This window comes from Chenopodium album, chromosome 10 (assembly GCF_948465745.1).
Source record: "Chenopodium album chromosome 10, dcCheAlbu1.1, whole genome shotgun sequence".
Lineage (NCBI taxonomy): Eukaryota > Viridiplantae > Streptophyta > Magnoliopsida > Caryophyllales > Amaranthaceae > Chenopodium > Chenopodium album.
Genome location: NC_137843.1, coordinates 2,230,732 through 2,254,138, shown reverse-complemented (window position 1 = coordinate 2,254,138; position 23,407 = coordinate 2,230,732). Strand labels below are relative to the sequence as shown.

Here is a 23,407-nt window from a genome sequence, read left to right as displayed (position 1 = left end):
GCATATTATGTTCAATATAATATGATTAACATATTCCTAATAACGAGTACTTATAATTGATGCAATAATATCAGCCCCAGGTTTCAATCTTGTTGGCAAATAGCTATGCAACATAAATTATTTTTTGTAAAAAATCAATAAAAATAGGATATACTCCGTAATAGAAACAAACCTACAAAATTTTATTTAAAAAATTCTTTTCATATATAAAACCTTGCCTTTAAGAATAATTTTTATTTTTTAAAATTTGTGATAATAAAAAGGAATTACGAGTACATTATTGAAGTGAATGATTAGTGTTAGTTTCGTACTCTAGTTTTTTGTTTTATCGGCTTTTTCTTTGATTGGTTTTAAAATATTTTTATTATTATAATAATACATGGTACTCGCATGAGGTTTATGAGAAGAGGGTAGAAGGTAGGTCGGTGGTCGGTGGAGATACTAGATGGATAGATACCGTTATGACTTGACTTTCCGTCTCCGCAATAACAACTTCATGTGAATGGACGAAAATACCCCCGGGGCGTTTATTTTTATTCAAAATATTTAGGGGTAGAATTGGAAAATAGTGGGAAAATGCAGAAATCTGTTTTGCCCTGCAAATGTGGAAGAGGTGTACTCTGTCTCAAGTGCCATATGTTATCAATTTCATTGGGGACTGAAGAGTGCCATATGTGATTTGTTCCTCGAGTTGTACATGCAACATCATCAATTTTATTTTAAGATTATATTCAAACCCAAAAAAAAAAAAAAAAAAAAAAAAAAAGATTAATTTTAATAAGATGTGACTAACGTTAGTGGGATCTTTTTTGGGTTTTGCTATTTTGGCAGTGTGAAATGAATTGCTTTGAGCAGGAAATATTGCACAAATTACTTGATGGATCATGATACATAGTAGTCTTTTCGATTGGTCATCTTATACTCACTCCGTTTTTTTTTTCTTTATTTGCATCACTTGATAATGCACGGAGTTTTAGGAGTGTAATATTATATTGTGAGTGAGTTAATAATTTATTATTGTAAAAATAAGATAGAGACCATATAAAAGGAAGTAGTGAGGAAAAGTAGATATCATATAACTAATATATAAAGCTAAACTTTTGGCCAGGTCATGAGGCAGCACACTTGGCGTTTCAACTTTTCGCCAAGTGTCACGCCACGTTGGATAGATTTAAATAGACTTCATAACATATTTAGTTTAGAATTCTTATTGGATAGAATTTTAGATAAAATTGTTTGTTTAAAGTTTTATTTTCTATAAAATACCAATATTTCATATGTATTATAATCTTATTCAAAGAAATTATTAGATTATAATTCTAAAAAATTATCATATACATAATAATATATTTTGGAGCGAATGAAGTAGTTCAAAGTGTAAAACATCCATATATAATATATGTTAATCGGTTAAAATGATATACTTCACAACCTAATAGAATTTTATTACTACGTAGACCTGTCAATTAGGGTCGGGTCATAAGTCATGTCGGATTGGGTCACTTTAGGTTACGAGTCAAGAAATGTTCAACCCTTTCCCAAAGTTTTGGGTTCGGGTCAATCTAACGGGTTTTGAACATTTATTTTATTTATTTCTAATTTTTAATTATTTTTAATGTACTAAATCGAACGTTTTCACCAATATTATTATTAGTCATTACATGTCTACTAAATAGCAAATTATCACAAAATCAAATCAATCTAATATATATATATAAAGGGGAGTTTTTTCTCGAGATTTTAGAGCGCCACGTAGGATTTTTATATTTTAAAAATTATTAGAGCGCCACATAGGATTAATATTTTTAAAACACTGCAATAGGATTATGCCAACTAAGATAAGTTCATGTGCCACGTAGGATTATAAATTATAGTTATATCAAATAAATAATTCAAGTGCCACATAAGCATAATTGACCAATGAGATTTTAATAGCTACATTAATTAAATACGAAATATTATCTTTTTGAAATTAGGAATTTTATCTAATATTTCAAAACAAATACGGAGAAAATGATATATTACGTACAACTAATAAAATAACAAATGTAATCACATAAATATGAATTTTTTTTTTTGCACGGGCTTCATCTAGTTCATAACTAATTTTGTATCAATGATATATTTTATAATTTGATATATAGATTAAAAATTTATCTTAAAATTTAGTAAACAATCCGGATATCGCACGGGTACAAAACTAGTTTTTATTATATAAGTGGGAGATAGAAATGATAAAATAATTTAAGTAGGGTTTGAAATAGGAGAGAGAAATGATAAAATATAGTATTATAAAGTTTAAGTGGTGCAATTTAAAAAAAATACCTATAAAAAAAAGTGATGCATTTAAAAAAAACGGAGAGAGTATTTAGCTCTACCAAAATTTGTTTGTTTTTTCATCCATGATCAGATCACAAATAGAAAAGGAATTGTTTTTTTCACTTAGCCCGTAATCAATTCGAATCTAGTGCACTTGAAAAATTTATCGATTTAGAACCCGGAAAAAAAAATTACTTATTTTTTGATGATAAATAATAATTTATTTTAGGGGAATTCTCAATGATAGCCATAAACAATTGCAAATTCTTAATGGTAGCCAAATTTTTTCAATAATCTCCTAAATAGCATAAGTATTCTAATAAACTAGAAGCATTAACCATAGTAAAATAAAGTTTTAAATCACTAAAGTGCCCCTTTTAATTGAGTAAATGCAAACCCAACTACCCTTAGTCCCTCACTGATCATTCATGGAAGACGTTCGAAACTCTTCTACTCCGTACATTAAATTGCGAGGGAGGCTCAACTGATCGAAAATAAAAATCTGTGAAATGTGCTAAATTTCAACACTTGCAAGGTAATTCATCCCTTCTTTACCCGGCCCCAATTTTCAGTTTTTTTTTCCCCGAAATCTTATCGATTTAAATTGCTATGCTTGCTTTCCCTGTTTTTTAATCAATTAATTAATGTTGGTGAAATATAATGATTTATTGTGCAAAATCTGCTCTTTAGAATCTAAATAAAAAATTTAGTAGGATGTAATCTTAATTTTAATAGTGGCTTATATGATATGTCATTCATGTTCTTCATTTTTTAACTTATTTATGAAGTGTCTGTGTTTCCTTAATTGCAAGTTTTATCGTAGATTCAATGGAGGTTTACAATTTCACTCTAAATTACAGGTGTATGGAGCTCCGAAAAGTGTGTAATCATCCATTGCTTAGTTACCCACATTTTAATGACTTTTGAAAAGATTTTCTTGTAAAGTCATGTGGGAAATTATAGATCTTGGACAGAATTCTCATTAAACTTCACATAACCTAATATTTTAGGAGGGAAATCGTGTTTACAGTTTAGGAGGGAAATTTATTTAACTCTATGGTTAATGATTTTAGGTTATTTTGGTCAAATATTGTTATATTAGAGAATAATTAGAATACTAATGCTATTTAAGAGACTATTGAAAAAAATTGGCTACCTTTAAGAATCTGCAATTGTATATGGCTACCATTGAGAATTTCCCTTTATTTTAATGTGTATTTCACTATATGACCTTTATTAAAGAGTATACATAAAAATAAATGTACTTCCTCTGTTTCTTATTATGTGCAACAAAGAGGTATTATTTGTGAGATATAAAATATTCCTTTGTTGCACATAATAAGAAACGGAGGTAGTATTTGATTTGAATAGCCTGTGTTATAAGGACACCTACATAAATCAAAATTACCAAACAAAGTTAGGTCTAGTGGTAATATTTATCACCTCACAATCAAGAGGTTATGGGATGATTGGGATCAAACCCCACTAAAGAGAGGCAATTTGGGGTGGGGATTCCGTTACCCTTCCCCCCCTCCCCCCCCAACTCCCAAATTATCTAACCTGTTAGTCCGAGTCGGGATAGCCTGTGAGAGGTTCTGGTCAAATAGGGCCCTTCTCCTTATTGTAAAAATAATAAAAATAATCAAAATTGACTCTCTGACCCGGAAATAACTATGGGCCTCATGGCTATAAATGATTTAATTTTCTAGACGAGTTAATTGACAATAGACTGAAAATTTCCCTAGTTGATTTTGCTTGTGTTTGATCCAAATTGATCCTTACCCAAATTTAACCCAACTAAGATGGATACAAAGTAATTAAATAATTTAATTGTCACCTCTTTTTACATCATTTGACTTCTATTTCATTTACATACGGTCGATACCGAGTATTAATTTTACTATATGTAGTCAATTATAGCTATCAACTAAGAGTGTTTAGAAGCTATCTGAGTAGGTAAAATAAACTTTATTCTAATGGCCAAAAACAAATAATCTCCTGCGGTAGAGGTACCAAATTTGTTCTTAAAAACCGACATATGACATAATACATGTATAAAGATGCAATAAGATATTGAAAGCAACCGGTTGACAAGCATACAGGAGGAGGATGATGCACTAGGAATAATTAATCCATTAATTTGATGTAAAGCTTATCGTATTGCTTACCATCAACCATAGCTGCCGGCAACCAAATTAGACTTCACTCAATTATTACTTCTTTTTTATAATCTCTCCTGTAGTTTGATTTCCCATTGTTGTGTACAATTATGGATTAATAGTGTTAATACCCACATCTTTTTTCATTGCGTTCTTCATATTTAAATACGGAGTATTAACACATTATTTGATAGGCTACATATGCAAGTTTCCTTGTGTATAATTATAATAGTTTAATACCCACATCTTCTTCCGTTACGTTCTAATTCACATTTAAATACAAAGTACTAACACCTCATTTGATATATGCTATGCAAGTTTTGTTGACTGTGTACAATTGTAGATTACCCCCACCTACTTTCGTTGCATTTTCGCATTTTCACATTTAAGTATTTAGCATTAACACATTATTTGATGTACACGAGCTTTTGTCTGTCTTACTCTACAAGACTACAAGTGATTAAATATATGTCTAAAACAAATTCGTCTACTTCCCTAATTTATGTAGTGTTTATTCACTTGATCTTATTTTATCTTTATCTTGCTTTTATCTTACTAATTCTATTGGATTTTCTTAAACCTTATTAGGCCATATATACGGTGTTATTAGGCCTTATATAAGGTATTATTAGACCTTAATTTATCAAAACTTAGCAAACTTTTCCTACCTTTTTCTCTTCATCTTATTTATGATGAACTAAACTGGTTTTTACTGAATTATTATTATTTTGTCTTAAATTATTTTTGTTGAACTTAAATTATTTTTGTTGATTAATTAATTATTTTTGTTGATCGATCATCCATTATATTTGTTCTTTAGATTTATTAATTTTTTATTGATTATTAAAACTTATTTTTATTGAACTAAAATTATTATTTTTTTCATAAAAATAAGGATAAGGAGACTTAATGCTCGGGGAAAAAAATTATAAACAAAGAAAATCTAGTTGGAATTAAGAAATTTCGACTATTTTGGATACTGTGAAAAATAGCCTAGACTCGTTGAATTATTATTTATTAAGGGTTTGTTTGTTTCATCTTATTTTATTTTTTTTAAAAAAATCTGATAACTTCAAAATAAATTAGTTTATTTAGTAATTTTATGAAAAATAAGCTAAGGCAAAATAAGTTAAGAAAATTCAAACATGTTACAATAAGTTCAGTTTATATAAAATGAATTCAAATAAGTTTGGATGAAATGAAATAAGGCCCTGTTCTGTTTATCTTTCCACTTATTTCAGGGTTAATAAGTTCAGATAAGGGGGTTAATAAGTTCAGGAAAAATAAGTTTAGATAAGTTGTGATAAGGGTTAATAATGGCTACCTAAGTTTAATTTATAACTAAAATAAGTTCTAATAAGGGCTAATAAGTTCAGATAAGATCAGATAAGTTTAGATAAGTTCAGATAAGTTAAGATAAGTTTAGATAAGATCAGATAAATTCAGATAAGTAAAAATCAGGTGAATAGAACACACCCTAAACTTATATAAAATTAAATTAATTCAAACTTAATAATGTTAGACAAAATCTATTCGATGAACCAACATAGCCTAATAGCAACTTCAATGGTTGTAACTAGAAAATTGCTTACAATATTAAATAGTTCTTAGTTACTAGCTTGACCATTGGAGCTACAAAATGCAATCAGTTTGGCTATTTGCTAAGCTAATTAATTTGCTTGGAAATTGCTTGGAAAAAACCTGGCAAAATTTTTAAAAATAAAATAAATAAAATGAAATATAAAAATGTTACTTCTCCGTTTCAATATGATAGTTCCATATGGAATCAATCACATAAAATAAGAAAAGAATAATGTTTGGAATCTAACATTAAAGTACAAAAACTATTCATAATTAGTTTTGTCTTATTTTAATTTTTTGATATTTTTTTTTTGAAAAGTATTACCCATAATTGCATAATTCAAGGGTGGGATTTCCTTACTTAAAGTCATGCCATCGATCAACAATCAATTAATCTAACCAATTAGAATTTAATATGTACAAAATAGGAAATAAAAACTAAGTTAAAAATGAAATATGTTCAATATGGGTAGATTTTTTTGAAACGCTTAAAATAGTATATGGTACTAACATTATGAAGCGGAAGGAGTAATTAAAGAGATGGGATTCATTTTAAGTAGTGAATTAATAGCGAAGCCGAGCTCAAAGTATTTAAAATGATAATTAAGAAAAGCTTATGTGGCATGACAAGCTGATTTAACAATTTGCTGGCCATTGCTCTAATTTGTTGTGCGACTATTTAAGTATGCTAAGAGTCTTGAGACTCTTGACTAAGGCCTTGTTTAGTTCACCTTATTTTTACTTATTTCAGAAAAAATAAGTTCAAATCAGATCATCATTTTATGTGCAGTGTTTTATTGCTAATTATCTTTCATTCCGTAATGAAAAAAATTATGAAAATTACATATTAATAAAATACACATTATTACGAATCTAACAAGACCCCACCTGATATATTTTTTCCTTATACATTATCGTACAAAGAGCAAAGTTTGGTCAAATTAAACAATCAGATCAGATCAAACTAGACCAAATTATATCAGATAAGCAAAAATAAAATGAACCAAACAAGGCCTAATACTGCTAACAACTTGTAAATCAATCTTTGGGCTACGACAGATATTTTTTAAGGCCCGTAGGGCTCTAGAGTCCGGCCTCCAAAAGTATGTCATGATTTAAAAGTCTTGCATAGAAATATAGAATCAATGTTTGGGGACATGCGTGTCCAGCAAAAGGGTCAGAGGATCGATTCCTCTTAAAACCATTTATTTCCCTTCCTTGCTATTCTTCCTTATTTTGAAGAGTCCAAGCTCAAGTACAACGCTGCTTTGTGATTAAATTTTATCATTAAAATAATGCAGCACTACTAATATTTGTGAATGTGTATTTATATGGAATTTTTGTTATACTTATATTATTTTTAATAACAAAATTATACGGAGTAGATAATCAGTGATTAGTATCCACATGTACAAGGTTTTCTAAGTTGATGCGCATGTTGTGTTAAAACATACAAGTAATAATTGAGCAAAAACACAATTTGTGCACTTTACACGTTAAAATTCCTACGCAATTGCATGAATAGAGGATTCCATTCATGACATAGCTTATTAAAACCCATTTTCATACAAGAAGAATAACAATTTCATCTATTAAAACATGTCATACCTGACCATTTTGATGAAATGTATCGCTGGTAATAATTATAGGTGGCAAAATTTTATAAATTAATTTATTCGTTTATCTAATCTAATATCTTTCTTAAAATGCGTGTTGAAGGGGTGTATTGCAACTAAACAAATACGGAGAAAGTATATTGTATCCTTGTAAAAGGATGAGCCTTTGGGGAAAAAAAATGTTTTTATTGAAATAAAATTTTCAATTCTCCTTTTATTTGGTTTGTGAAGGGGTGGAATATAATTAGTACGAATTTGTACCCTTAATGATGAAAAATACTTTTATTTATGATACAAAATAAGAGAAGTGATATTTTCATACCTCTTCCTTTCGTCCTTCCCCCTTATTCTCCTTCTCACCATTTTACTCTTGTTTTTATTTTCTACTATACAACTTTAATCGTAAGGAAGCAAACAAAGGAGACTAATTTACGACAACTATGTATTTCCTATCCATAAAAATGTGTTTTTCATGAATGAAACATTGAAACATAAATTTTCAGTGAAAATATGTTTCATTAAACCACACGAAGCGTGGATTTTCCACTCCCTTCATTTTTTAATTGTATCAGTTTGACCGGTATAAAGTTTTATGCAGTTCACTTGAATTTATTAAAAATATTGTGTAAATGAGTTCGTTGTGGAGAAAAAGAGTGATAGTGGTGAATAGTTTTCAGAGTATATAAAAGTAAGAAATGGAGAGGAGAAAAATACGAAGTATTAAAAAAGTGTAAGTGGCGAAGGAGTAGTGTAATACTCCGTATTTTTATACATATTTTATTTAAAATAAGTATTTTGAGAAGTATTTAAATCAATTGAAATGTTTTATTTATAGTATTTTAATTATTCATTTTAATAAATTTAGAAATATTTCATAAAAGGAAAGTTTATTTAATTAATTATTTTATTTAAATTGGGAATTTATTTAAGAAAGTTTTATTTTAGTAAAGTTTTATTAGGAAAGGGATTAAGAAAGATTAAAAAGGAAAAGTTTAAGAAAAAGGGTTTCTAAAGAAAGGGTATAAATATTCAACACTTCAGGCAAATCAAACCTTGCTCAGAGTGGAGAAAACCCAAGGAGACTTCGAAGTGAGTGATTTCTATTAGTCGTGACGATTTTAAGATCGTATACAAGGTATGTTCGCGTACTTAGCATAATTTTATTGATGTGGTAGCATGCTAAATACGTTTAATTGATTACAAGTAGTATCATACTAGATTTGGAATGGAAATTATGATTTGGTTGTTATTGGTGATTGAATTATGAAGCATGAATTATTTGTGATGGATTAATGGTTGGAAAATATTAGTTTGGAATACTGTATATGAACCACACTTTTATTTATGGCATGATAGAAAGCATGTTTAATTAAACTAAATGTTTAATTTGGCTTAGAATATTAAAAGAGAATTTTATTATGGTTCATATAATTTTTATTGATGTTTTAAGCATGAGAAATGAGCTATGTAAGTGTCTATGTACACGAGGAATAAATTGTATGTTGGTGCTTTAGTGCACTTAAGGTGTTTTTAATACCGAGGGATAGGATTTTTAACGCATTAAGATTTAAAAAGGGTTCAACATTAAATATTATGTGGTCACTAATTATTCAAGAATTAAATTAAAGTGTCTAATTGTTTGAGTAATTATGATATTTGATGTTGTTGTGTTTTGAGAGTCATCACCAAGTTAATAAATTGTAAAAAAACGTAAAGTGAAAGAGATTACGCACCAAAACTCTTGGAACTTATATACCTTGAGTATGAACATATGGGGGGAGTTATGGGGTTTTATAGTTAACCATAACTTATACTGGAGTACAGGACGCTGTACATTCCTTTTTTTTATTATTATGCGCAGGAATTCTGCCACTTACGAGTGGTTATTTGATGATGGCACGGTTAGCTCCCGTGTCAGTAACCTCATTATTGGGGGAGGTTAGTTGGGAAACCCGTTCGATGCGTAATCAACGCTAAACAAATTATGTAGTTGTCTAGTTGAGAAGTTTTGTTAAATGTTGTGTGCTTGAAAAACAGGTGCAACAAGGTAAGTTGTGTGTTGATAGGTAAATGCATGTTAGTGTGTTAAATACGCTTATGTACTCAGCTTTGCTGATTATGTGTTTGTTGGCTTTGTCTTTACCTTGGCCCTATGATGACCCATTTTTAATGGAGAGTAGTGGAAACAAGTAGAGAGTTTCTTTTTAGGTGATGAAGCATATTCATGATGGGCATGAGTGAAGAGCGAATCATGCTAGTTTCCATAAATATATGATGTGTTATTGCTTTATTTATATTATGATATTTCTATTGCGAGACTAACATAAAAGTTTTAAGTTGAATTGATTTAGTTAAGGGCCTACGATGGTTTCAGGTTGTAGGTTTGACTTTGTTTTACTTTGGTTTGACTTTACTTCGTGAGTTGACTTTTTAAGTTTAGTCGTTTTAAAATATTTTAAAGGAGAGTCTTCCGCTGTGTGTCTTTGATAGTTGCCTTAGCCGTTTTCACGGTGGCGGTAATATCTTAGATGTTCCTATTGAAAGTTTTAAACAAGGTAAAACAGGTATTGAATAATTTAGGGAGGATTGGTGTACCCCACAAAGCCAAACGGCGACACACCTGAAATTGACACCAGCTGTTAGAACCTAGGAAGTTGGAGTGAGCTCCAATACCGATTCACCGCAGCTGTAGGAAGAGAGAGAAAGTGAAATAGAGATCGAAGGAGCGCACGATGCCAATTTACCAGAAATATAAGTAACAAGAGAACAAAAAGCAAAAATTGGAAAAAATAGAAATATCACCAAAACAATATTAAGACGGTTTCTTATTCTGTCTACATTTCTCTCTTCCCTCTCTTCATTTCTCACTAACCTATGCTATTTTTATTCCTCTGCTAATGCAATTTCTTAGGGTTTTCCTGTAAATTCTTCTCTTTTCTATGTAGAAATCTCAATCAGCGTTTCCAGAACATTCAATTTCGCGGCTGATATTTGATCAGATTATGAACTTGTTTATCGTCGTTCGTTGATTGCACCATCCAAGGATTTGAGCGATTAATCAGGGGTCACCATGTTTGAAGCGCATGTAAGTAATTCAATGCTTCATTTTGCGTTTTTGTTTCATGATTTGATACAATTTGATTCTCGAATAACGATCATTGCTCTGAGTAAGTGAATTTCAAATGTGTTTAGTTGCTAATTTTATGCGAAATTAGATTGTGGATTATTTGGATGAAGAATAAGATTAATGCGACGCGTTTGAGTATTTGCCTGATAAAAGTAGTTTGCCTCATTATTTGGACGAAGAAATGTGTACATTTTAGCATCATTTTCGTGCTTTTCGTACATTACTATTGGATTCGTTTTGTTTTCAAGCTCCGATCATATGCTGTAACTGAGGAAATTGAATGTGTTTAGGCTGATTAGGCGAATACAGCTTGCAGATGCTTTAGAAGAAGAATGAGATGCATGAGATTTGTTTGAATATTGCCTGATGACAGAGTTTGTTTAAAGGCGTGTTTGAATATTATTTTTATAATCAGTAATGTGCCAATGTAAGAGTGAATTGTTTTTTTCTATTGGAATGCGAAAGTTAACTTACTGCCAAGCAGAGTGTAGGAGTGTCTTTCTAAGAATGTAGGGAGGATAGGACTTTGATTAGAGAATCTCTTTGTTAGTGCTTCCAAGTGCTGTGTCACTTTATCTCGAGTTCTAAGTTTGTGACACTAGGTTTAGCATTGTCTGGGATTTGTAAGGTTCAATACTCCAATCAATGTGAAAATGTGTTGGTAGCTAGTAGCTTTCAAATGAGTACAGAAGATAAATGGTCTGTTTGACAAGGAGAGATGGTCCCTTTAATGATTTTTGGTTGCTCAAAGAGACTATGGACCCAAGGATTTGCTGGTGTCTTAGTGTTTTAAGCTTTGTTGGGACTGAGTGGTTCTTTTTGACAGCATTTTGATCACTTGCATCAGGAGCTATACAGGGTCTTTCATCAGTAATGCTGTATTATGGATTTGCGTTTTGTGATTTTTTTTACAGAACTCTTTGCCCTCTTCTATGCCTTCACCTTCGTTATTAGATCTCTGGTTTTAATTACGTATGTATACACTGTAGTGACATGATTGGCATATTTTACTTGCAGGTCCTGCAGTTGCTTAAAAGATATTTAGGTGAATATGTTCATGGACTTTCTTTGGAGGCTTTAAGAGTTAGCGTATGGAAAGGTTTGTAACTTATTAGTATTATTTTTTTTGTTTATTCATCTTTTCCTTTTACTCATTGTGATTGCAAGATGGGTAAATTAGGTTGACAATTATAAAAAAGTTTTATTGTTCAATTGTAATTTGTTCTTCTTGTTGTTTGTGTGTTGTAGGTTTCATATTATAGTTTATTTATTTGCTCCCTGATTTCAGCAGCCAAAGTTTCTTATAGATGTCCCATGCAATACAAGATCCATTTTTTTTTTAAATTTTTTTTTTTTTTTTTTTTAAAATTTTTTTATCATGCCAATTATATATCCTCTGTAAAAGGGCATCTCAATCTTTTGCAGTTTCACTTAACTATAGGGACATTTTGCACTTGTTCGATAGTTATTTCTTTTAATTGTTTATGTTCATGTACTCAATTCAGATTTAATTTGGTAGCTCGATTGGTAGAAATCCTTACTTCAAGTAGCATTTCTTATGCAAGATTTAAGTCTTTTGCTTGGTGTAAAGTTAGTCAATTGTTTGACAAATATGGTCAACAGTTTTTGAGTTATCCTATATTTACATCTAATCTGTTGTGCTCAATATAAAAATTGATTTGTACAGCAAAAATTATTCTATGTGATTTCAGGTGATGTTGTTCTTAAAGATTTAAAGTTAAAGGCAGAAGCATTGAATTCGCTTAAGCTTCCTGTTACAGTAAAAGCTGGTTTTATCGGCACTATAACACTAAAGGTACCAAATCAAATCCTCCGGGATCAGTTATTACTATGTTTTTCATGTTGTATTCTTATTTCTTTCAACCTTTACTATATGATGACACTTGATATTGGTACCTTATCTTTTTATTTATTTATTTATTTATTTTTATTATTTTTATAGAATTATTAGTTTTCTTTTGCATAGACTTCTAGAACTATTTGCTTTATCTTTTGTAATGCTTATATAATTACTGATTTTCTTTTTATTGTAAAAAAAATGTATAGTTAGTAGGGTCATAAGATTTGAAGTCTATAATGTTCATGGTATGGTTTTTGATGTTTACATGGGTAAAAAGATGGAAGTAATTGTCTTGGTGGAAATTAAATTGGAAGACAGGGAGGGTCTTCTTTCCATGTTTTAGACGTTTCCTTAAATTTTTTAGCATTTAGATTCTATTATTATGTTTTTGTCAGTTCAGTGGTTACAAATGTTTCGGGGTTTTTTGTGATTCCCTCGGATACTGGTCACGCTCTGCTGACAAAGACTCGGACACCTGCAAAATAACGAATATTCCGGTGTTCGAAATATTCGCCTCCGACGCTCAAGTTAGTGAACGGAAACGGAAAAGGCTAGAGAGAGAAGGTAGAGAGAAGTTGGAGCTCTTTAGTGCTCCTGTATTAATGTCACCTCAAAATCCACCCCTCCCATCATAAATGATTGGGGTATATATAGGGGTGGGAACATGTGCCCCCTAGGGTTTATGCCCTTAAATCTCGTGACATGATTGGCTGCGCAATCAGAGGTCGCCACGTGTCGTGGGGGGCGCCGTTTTACGACTTTCAAGATTTTCTCGGGATTTGGGCCTGAGGTCATCAGGGCCCTTTTCTCTTTCTGATTGCAGTATTGGGGCATTTAGAGATGGCTGACAGGTGTCACCATGACAGGTGGACACGTGTCTCACTCTCATAGAGCCACGTGTCGCCTGTTAATTGGGCCACGTGTCACTATGAGATTGGGCCACGTACCTGGGGTATTTTTACCCTAAACAACTAGGGAATCATTGTAAACCCAAACAAAAGTTTTGAGGGAGCAAGTGGTTGATGAAAAATCCAAAAGCTTCCTACCAAGTGTTGCTTAATGAGTTAATGCTTGTGTGTTATGCTTTTAAGGTATTGTGTCGTCACATGCATTTTAGCACCCCAAAGTCTTTAATGCTGTAAGAAACTTTGTCTTTCACTTACAAAGCTCATTAATAACTTCGTCTCTTTCATTAAAAAAATCTTCCACCACCACCACCACCATCCATTACCGCCACTATTAAAGTCTAGGGAAATAGAGATTCAAAGGATTTAAAGAAGAGAGTTTTCTAGGGATAATCAATCAGAAGAACAACCTTATGGTGTTTGGTAGTCATGAAATTTTGAAGACGGAGGAGTTAATGGAAGTGGGGGGTGTTGGTTGCCATGGTTGATGGTATTGCCAAAGAAAGAAGAGTGGAGGTTAACTGGCACTACCAACTTACCAAGCCAAAAAAGGGGTATTGCCAAAATAGATGGGTGGGTTAGTAGGTAGGGGCATTTATGTCTTTTGTCATTCTTTCTTGCCTGTCCTTGCCAAAATCAAGTTTGACAACTAAAAAGAAACGGAGGAAGTAGGAAAATGAAGTCTAACTTGTCTCCAAGCAACTTAATTTAAAATCCTATTGATTAATTAATGAACCAAGATAATCCACTGATGAACAAAATCAACTTTGGAAGCCCAAGGGATCATAATTATAGTAAATAAGTATCTTTATATTCAATTAAGTAAATAATCAATTTTGGATCACCTACTTTGCTTTCATATTACACAAATCCAGCCAACATAAGTTTCATTTGTCATTCTCTTTATCCACCAAAATGCTGTGCATAGTTGTTATACCAATGTGGAACCTCTTCCGGGTACCTTTATCTTTGTCAAGTAATACCTTGATGGGTTGAGGCTCTAAGCCTAAAAAAGGAACTTAAAATTGATGAGAATCTGTGGGAATCCTTCTTTTGCATGTGCACCACCAAATTGGAAACAGGAGTATGGGACCATCTTTCTCAATTCAGTAGGTCAACCTTTCTTCATCTTTCTTTTTCTAGCTACAAGAGAATTTTTTGCAGAACAAAGCTGAACCTTATCCCAAACAATTCTAATGATTATCGCCGAAGGGACTGAACCTAAGTACAAGATAATTAACAAGCTCTTCCTCCTTGAGTCAAACTACACTGGCATGTATAGTTTCTTCTCTTTAGAATATCCTCATTTCAATTGGGATCTTCTCTTTGGCTGCCGTCCAAGAAAAGAGGCAAGCTATAGAATATGCCTCATATTTTATTCAAAATCAAGTAAAGCTTAGTACAACTCTTTTATTGTCAAATTATCTGGTTTTCAAAGACTATAAATTAACTTACTGATTGTAAATGTTATCTGTCCTTTTCTTCATTACAATATATCAGAGTGTCTTTCTTTGAAGGTTTGGTTAGTTAACCTTAGAAAAGTAACGTTTTTTCTTGCACAATCCTTTATTTAGGAAAAGAACTTTACCAACAATTGGTGGTAGGAGCTGTGAATGCTATTCATTTCATTGCAAACTAATAATTCATAACTCCCTCCATCACATATTGTTTACACCATTTATTTTTTTGTGGTCTTCAAATAACATGTTTGACCATTAATATCTTTAACTGTGTATTGGTAGAAACTCTATAAAGTTGATATTTTGAAGTTTTATGCCCTAACAAATCTAACAAGATCCCACATTACTCTGTTTTTTCTAATATATCAATGGAACTTCCTAAAGAAGGCTGGATTGCTTCTTCATGTTCTGGCATATTCTGATTGATTGGCATTTAAAGTACCTCTAGGCTTGTTCTTTGGAAACTTGCTAACTTCTTTAAGAACCTTATAGGTACCTTGGAAAAGTCTTGGCAAAGAACCTGTGATCGTTCTCATAGATCGTGTTTTTGTTCTTGCTGATCCTGCACCTGATGGAAGAACACTCAAGGTAGGATTATTTCCTATTTAAATAGAAAGGCTGCTCTCTGCGTGTAATTAACTTACATGTGGATTCCCATTCTTAGTTTTTGTAATTTTTGCTCCCTTTTTTCAGTATTTGTGAATTTACTTTGAATGTTTTTACATTCAGGTTGAGGATAGAGAGAGACTCTTTCAAGATAAACTTCATCAGATTGAGGTGTGTATCCATGGGCTCATTATCATTAGGTGACATTGTTTATTTGATATGAAATCTAGTCTTCCGAAAATGTAGTATTTTTTTATTTTTTACTTTGTGATTGCATTGACCCTCTTTGTAGGGTAACATATATTTCTTCTGTGTGCTGTAGTCATGGATATTGAGCTTCTATGTATATAGACCTGGTTTCTGTCCATGGATTCAAGTCTTCAGGGAACTTCATCCCACTATATTGTTGCTTCTCTCTTTCCTTCAAATTTTTTCTCTTTTCAGTCAGCGGCGGAGCTAAGGGAGGGTAGGGGGGGATTTGGCGTGGGCCATGGCCTCCCCCATGGCTGTAAATATTTATTATAGGTAGCAATAATTAGCACATGATAAGTTGTAGTAGTGAAGGTTTAGTTAGGTTGCAATGTTCAATTTGTCTTCTCATCTTGGGTTCGATTCCTGTGCCTTGTATTTTTTTGTTTATTTTGCTTTATTGCCTTGATTGCTTGTAGTAAATAAGTAGTATCCAGTTTCAGGTCTTTGGACATTTGTCTCTATTTCCAAAATGTATTCAACTAAATATTTTACTTTTCATAAAAATATTCGGGTTCACTCATTTAATTTATATTGTTCTAGAATGGAAATCATTGTATTTTATATTATAACGAAGTAATATCAAATTGTTTCTGAGTAGCACATACATAAGATTTGGCTCCCCTAACAAAAAAAATTCTTGCTCCGCCACTGTTTTTAATGTATATGTGTTTCCGTCTATAATTGTGTCATGGTATCAAGTATTTCTAGTAGCCTTCTTTGGAAATTAGTAAGAATGGGGCCTGTGGTGCCTGAATTGGCTGAATATAGGGTGGTCGTGCTGCATTTAGCTGATTTAAACTCTGTTTTGCCCACACTTGCTGCCAATAAAAAGGAATTGAGTTTGCAACTTGACAGTATCCTACATCTCATCACTCATGATCCATGCTTGAAATACTTTATGCATAATTTGTGCTTTATATATTCTACATGCATTTTTTCCTATATCAACTCCTGCTTTGGCTCTTTGTCTTTTATTTTGTTTTCATGCTGATTCCATATCTTAAAAATTGATCCTTAATATCAATCTATTAGATTTTTTACACTTTTCATAGCATATACATTTTTCTGTAGATCTAAGATTCTCATGGTTAGTATATGTCCATTTCTTTGGAGATGCCCCAAAATTGTTTGTGAAGTTTGTGTAATGGCCTTTTGTATTCCAATCTCGCTCTGTGTCTTTCTCGTTAAAGTCTAAAGCAAATCAAGATTCCATCATTAGAACACTTAAGTATATTTGACTGCTGTGCTTTTCACTTTGTTCCTCTGTGCATATAGATAATGTGTATGTCTATAGTGCCATCAGACCCAGCACTTCCAGTTGTTGCTGTTTGTTTTTACTTGAAGAAATACTGAAGGCTACGAAAATACAATGTTTAGGAACTTTCACCCTTTGTATTAACGCTGTTACGCTGGTGGGGACCATTGTGCCCACTGTGGTTGCTATTTTCATCTCCTTGGGGTGGTGGTGGTGGTTGTGAAGAGAAGGGGATAACTCTTCAATTATTCCCTACGTCTGGAAGCAGCTGTGACTTTGACTTCTTATTTTAAGGATCTGAATGATTTTAGTACAGGGCCCTTGTAGATTGTAATAATTGGACCTCTGTCCATCATCCAATTTATGTAATGGAGTTTTTTTGGAGATCTATTTACTCAAATGATCACTATGCTAGGAAAGCTGACTAAATGTACCTGGACATCCCTAAATAGCATATCTGACCAGCGAGTATGTACGTAACATCTGCATGTTTTTTTTAAATTTTTTTTTTTCCTTTTTCTGTTTACTGTCCTGTGCAGGAAACTGAAGCAGCAACACTTGAAGCAATGTCTAGATCAAAGCTTGGAAGTGTATGCTCCCAAACCTTATATTTTGAGCATTATGTGTTTGATTATAGTTTTTCTACTTGCTTTATTTAATCAACCATGCTAAGAATTTTATGGTGTGCTTATAACAATTTTCTCTGTGAAGACTCTTTGTGCATATGCATCACCTTTTTGACATTTTAGTTGTATGACTGTATAAGGCACAAAATTGTAATGTTGGCTTCCTTTCTCCTTCTAAAGCTCAAGCTGAAAGAATCTCTTCTTATGGAATTGTTAGGATTCATTGTACTTGGTATCATTGATTCTTTGTTGGTGCCGATAAATCGTATTGAAGGCATAGTTTTTTATCCACTTCTTTTCTTTCTTGTTATTTTTGTTGTGTCATGGCTGTAGCTTGCAATTTGTCTATTGATATTTTGAGGGCTTCATGTTTTTTTATCATCTCATAGCTTTCATTTAGATCCAAAGATCCCGGACCTTTGTTCATGTTCTTGACTATTTGTGTTTCCAGAATGCTTCAGGAAATTCTTGGCTTGGCTCTCTTATAGCCACCATCATCGGAAATCTTAAAATCACAATTAGCAATGTTCATATTAGATATGAGGATACTGTAAGGTGAACAACTATCAAGTTAACCCATGAAAAGGCTTAGACTTTCTTTTGGTTCTGAAACAAGTATTTTTAATCGTTATCTCTGTATTTCTTTTCTGCTGGCAGTAATTATGGACATCCTTTTGCTTGCGGTGTTACCTTGGCAAAACTTGCTGCTGTTACAATGGATGAGCAAGGAAATGAGACCTTTGATACAAGTGGTGCTCTTGATAAATTGCGCAAGGTGAGACTTCATTTATCTTCATGCTTTTTATTTCTACAGGAACTGCACCCCCATCTTTTATTTGTTAGTCGTTGGACATGTTTTTTCTACTTGGTGGTTTTAATTGTTTGCTAAAATTGATGTCTTTCTGTCTCACAATGTCATTTTGTGGTTACAGTCCTTGCAGCTTGAAAGACTTGCTATTTATCATGATTCTGACAAACCTCCTTGGCAACTTGATGAAAATTGGCAAAATCTTAGTCCAAGCAAGTGGATCGAGGTTTGTGGTCACCTATGAATTAAATAGGAGTAAAGTGTGTAGCACTACTTGCTTTATTTTGCCACCTCTGACATACATTTTTCCCAGATTTTTGAAGAGGGTATTAACGAACCTGCACCTCAACCTGATTTTGGCTCATCATGGGCTTTAAACCGCACGTATTTAGTTGCGCCTATCAATGGAGTGCTTAGATATCACCGGCTTGGAAGCCAAGAAAGAAACAATCCAGAGATTCCGTTTGAGAAAGCTTCACTTTTCTTGAATGATGTTTCCTTGACAGTCACAGAGGTAATTGATAATGCTTATGCATTCACACACACCTCGGCTTTCTATAAATTAAAAAAGGAAGAATTGCTTTTAGTCTGAAAATTTTTAATAGAAGGTGGATGTTATTCTGATAAGACAAGAATTGTACTATTGGCGTAGTTTTTAAGTGTTTCCCCATCACACTCCCTTGTCTTCTTTGTCTCTTAAGGTTTGCAGAAAGACAAAATACCTCCTATGTTTCAAAGAGTTATAATTGGTAACAAAGAATTTTAATTTTTTCCTGTTTTGAAATAATTCTCTATTGTGAAAATATACATAACTGAATATAATAATGTAGCATTTTTAAACCATTTAGCTGTATATGTAAATGTATGTAAATTGTAACAATTATATTAATAGATACCAAGGGGTTTAGGGGGTGCCAATGTGTCATCCATGTATGATTTCAAGAATATTGCTCAGATTCTTAGAATCTAATATTTTTTAGCTATATGAAATTCAAAAATAGGGAAGCTATACCTTTATATCCTCAAATATATGTTGGTTGCCAAGTGCGCCTTCCAATCGTCAACGGATTCATCATCCACAACATTGAAGATGTTTACTTGTTCCTTTTTGTTGTTCTTATTTTTCTTATCTCTTTTTAATATTCCCTTTGTACCGTCTTGTTAGTCTCATTTTAAATCTTTATATTAAAGAGAGAGAAACCCCACTTATGGGATTAAGGCTTTGATTGATTGGTTTATTGATATATTAAAGAGAGAGAAACTTTGATGGAGAACTTAATTCCTCTGTTCTTTATGTTCTACTTACTCCGTCCCTTATTTAATGTCTATTTCTCATTTTTCAAGGAAATTAAGGAGAATGGAGGGAGTGAGGAATATTATATATGAAAGATAAAAAGTAGAGAATATTGTATGGAAAAGATATAAAGTATAGAATATTGTATGAGAAAAATTAAAAGTTGATGATATTTTGGGTATGTGTATTTTATATGGAAAAGGTTAAAAGGTGTATAAATTAAGTTAAAATTATGTAATATTTTTAGAAAGAGGCACAACATTTTGGGACACCTAAACTAGAAAACAGGCATGCAAATAAGGGGCGGAGGGAGTATTTAGTTATTATAGATGTGCATTTTAAGAAAATATTGAAAAGTGAGTGTAAGATAAAGTAGGATAAAGTAAGAGAGAGAATGTTAAAAGGTGAGTGGATGTAAAAAGGTAAATAAAGTAACAGAGAGGGTGTGGAAAGGTGTAATTATGGCGGGAAAAAAAGGGTAAAATGGTAAAGGGGGTAAGCCTTAAATAGAATAAAGCATAGTTAGTAGAGTAAAACATAATGAACTAAAATGGAAAGTGAGTAGACCAAAAATAAAATGGAGGGAGTATGGTCTTGATTTCTTTTATAAGATTTTTATTTAAGAAATTTTCATATGCAAGTTGATGTCTATGTATTTTTATTTATATTTTTTTAATCATTTTGACAGGCTCAATATTATGATTGGTTAAAACTCTTGGAGGTCATTTCAAGGTACAGGATACATGTTGAAGTTTTACATTTGAGGCCCGGTGTTCCAGTTTCAGATGGACCTCGTTTGTGGTGGCATTATGCCGTGCAAGCAACTTTGCAGCAGAGAAGAGTGTGGTAAGGATTTTCTTTTCTAAATATTTTGCTTGTGCAAGTGTGTCATGTCAGTTTGGAGGTTAGGTATTGTGATGGTAGGTATCTTCTTTACTTTGTATCAGTAGACCTAAATCAACTCATTGTTTCTATTTTCAGCTATTCCTTTTCGTGGGAACGTATTCAGCATCTTTGCCAGCTGCGCCGACGTTATATTCATGTATATGCTAATTTTTTGCAACAACTGCCTGATGTTGATAATGAAGAGCTGCGACAGATTGAAAGGGATCTTGACTCGAAAGTGATCCTTTTGTGGAGGTGTGTGTTACTCGACGCTTCACCTCTACTTGATAAATTAGAAGAAGTCTTAAACAGAGTGTGTTGGGGCTTCCTTGATATGATGCTGGAAGGGATCGGATGTTTGTGGTGGAGACATAGGGTTAGGGGTTGTTCTTGTTTTTCACTTATGCTTGTAAATTTTTCGCCGCTGTATAGTTGCACTGTTTATGTTAAGAAACATGTTTATGTAATTGGAGAGTTCTGTGTTTGTCTTTTCACTTTCTTTGTGTGTCGTTATTTTCCCTTTTACTGTTTTTGAGTTGCCACAAAGGTGTTGTGTAGGGCTTGGAAGGTTGAAGGAGAATGTTGTGGCTTGATGCTGGTTTGGACAATTTACCTTTAGAGAATGGAAAATTACCTATTTATTTACTTGGGAGGGGGGGTTAAGGATTTATTTATTTTGTTTTTCTTTTGAAGCTGATTATTAATTATGACAGCAAAGAAGCAAATCTCTTACTTCTTCTGAAACTTAATGAGGCCCCAGCGGCCATGGGGACATTATTACAAAATGTTTCTTCTATGGCCGCTTTCAACATTATAATGTATTGTTCTTTTCAGGTTACTCGCTCATGCTAAGGTTGAATCTGCAAAGTCGAAAGAAGCAGCTGTGCAAAAGAAGCTTGGAAAGAGAAGCTGGTTTTCTCTCAACTGGTGTGTATATGCTTTTGCTGATCATGTACCCAATTGATTCGTTTTTGAAGTGTTGTAATATTTGCTACGTGTGCTATTTCAGGCGGGCTTCACCTGAAGATGATGCTGTTTCAGATGGTTCAGATGTGTCTGAGTTAACACAGGAAAAGTTGACAAAAGAAGAGTGGCAGGCAATTAATAATCTTTTAAGTTATCAGCCTGATGGAGAACTTGCTTTGTATTCGGGGAAGGATGGACAGAATATGGTACAGTTTCTTGTTGATGTATCTATTGGTCAGGCTGCTGCAAAAATCATTGATATACATGGCACAGAAGTTCTTTGTGGTAGATTTGAGCTCCTTAAAGTGTCAACCAAACTCAAACATAGGAGCACTTGTTGTGATTTATCATTGAGATTCTATGGTTTGTATGCTCCAGAAGGCTCCCTTGCGCAGGTTGTTGTTTAGTTTGATTTTTTGCTCATCTGTTTTTACATTTTAGCTACATGTTCCTGTCTTGCTTTTAATATATTAGTATATTACTATACTTCTTTAAAAGCATTGTTTTTTTGCATATTTTGTTTTTAAACTTGAAGTTTGATTAGCTAAACCAATGATGATATGGATCTTGATTTTGCTACTTTTGCTTAGTATAGTTTCTTTGTTCTGCTGTTTTTTGTCAGAGTGTTTGTAGTGAGCAAAAGGAGAATGCATTGGTTGCCAGTTTTGTGCGGTCACCAGTGGGGGAAAATGTAGACTGGAGGCTTTCGGCCATCATGTGTCCTTGCCATGTCACGGTAATTCTGCAAAATCCAACGTTATGTGCATGAGTATTTGATTATTGTTGTGGGTATTTTTACTGGAGAGGAACTAATAATACATATGATCTGTACTTCTAGTCAAATTTGTGTATGGGGTAAAAATGTTTCTTGGGTTTTCTTCAGATTTGTACTTATGGGGGTTGTTTAGATTACCTCTATTTAATGTAAAATACAGAATGCTTGGGCTTACCAAGTTAGATCTATGAAAGGGGTGGCTCATGTTGTTTTGTGGCTTGTTGTCAACACATGTTTTTGTTAATTGGAATCCTAGTGAGGACCTGAAGAATGAGGCTTTTTGTTTGGCAGCATTTCTGTCGTGGATTAAATAACTAGAATTAAGAAATGTTAATAATTTATGAAACACTTTTTCTCTCTCATGTATGAGTTTCCAGAAAGGTTTTTACAATCCTTTACAGGTGTTTGGTACACCTGTCATTCTCCCCTAGAACTCAACTCCCCAATTAGTCACTTCATCTTATCAATTACCATCATCCAGCCACACCACTACTACGACCTTTGCCTTATCTGTCATATAATTCCCGAATTGCTCATCACTCCAATGGTTAAACAAGATATAAATCAAGGGCCTGATGCTTATGTGTGGGTTAATATGATAACTATATGGTAAGGTCAGTTTAGTTGGTCAAAGTGGAATGATGATGATTTATATGGTTTATGATTTTTTGATGAGTGTTGTTTTTATGTGAGGGTTGTGAGTTGATGATGAGATGTTAAAAGACTGGCTGATATGTTTTATGTGAGTGTGATGCTCTGTGTATTGCAAGATAGGGAAGAAGCCCCCGCTAAAAATCTTTATGATGATTACTCTTTTCCTCATTCAAGATTTAGGACTTGTAACTTTTGGTCTACTTGCACAACTAGCCACTACACAACCACTCCATTGCCAAACGCTTATGTTTTCTATGA

The 23,407-nt window shown here is 32.7% G+C and overlaps 1 protein-coding gene across 3 annotated transcripts in view; it reads left to right on the top strand.

Annotated features, from left to right (window-relative positions):
- The first annotated feature begins 10,263 nt into the window (after positions 1-10,263).
- Positions 10,264-23,407, top strand: part of LOC145561915 (uncharacterized) — a 48,366-nt gene continuing 35,222 nt past the window's right edge. The window contains exons 1-15 of one of the 3 annotated variants that reach the window (XM_081622045.1): positions 10,264-10,760; positions 11,820-11,901; positions 12,515-12,618; positions 15,521-15,616; positions 15,758-15,805; positions 17,681-17,731; positions 18,219-18,322; positions 18,425-18,542; positions 18,700-18,801; positions 18,889-19,089; positions 20,558-20,715; positions 20,851-21,009; positions 21,589-21,681; positions 21,764-22,115; positions 22,343-22,456. In XM_081622045.1, coding sequence (XP_081478171.1) covers positions 10,746-10,760; positions 11,820-11,901; positions 12,515-12,618; positions 15,521-15,616; positions 15,758-15,805; positions 17,681-17,731; positions 18,219-18,322; positions 18,425-18,542; positions 18,700-18,801; positions 18,889-19,089; positions 20,558-20,715; positions 20,851-21,009; positions 21,589-21,681; positions 21,764-22,115; positions 22,343-22,456 — 1,797 coding nt within the window. In that variant the 5' untranslated portion in view covers positions 10,264-10,745. Of the gene's footprint in view, positions 10,761-11,719; positions 11,902-12,514; positions 12,619-15,520; positions 15,617-15,757; positions 15,806-17,680; positions 17,732-18,218; positions 18,323-18,424; positions 18,543-18,699; positions 18,802-18,888; positions 19,090-20,557; positions 20,716-20,850; positions 21,010-21,588; positions 21,682-21,763; positions 22,116-22,342; positions 22,457-23,407 lie in introns of those variants that run through there. The other 2 variants (XM_081622046.1, XM_081622044.1) reach the window with 2 other exon arrangements.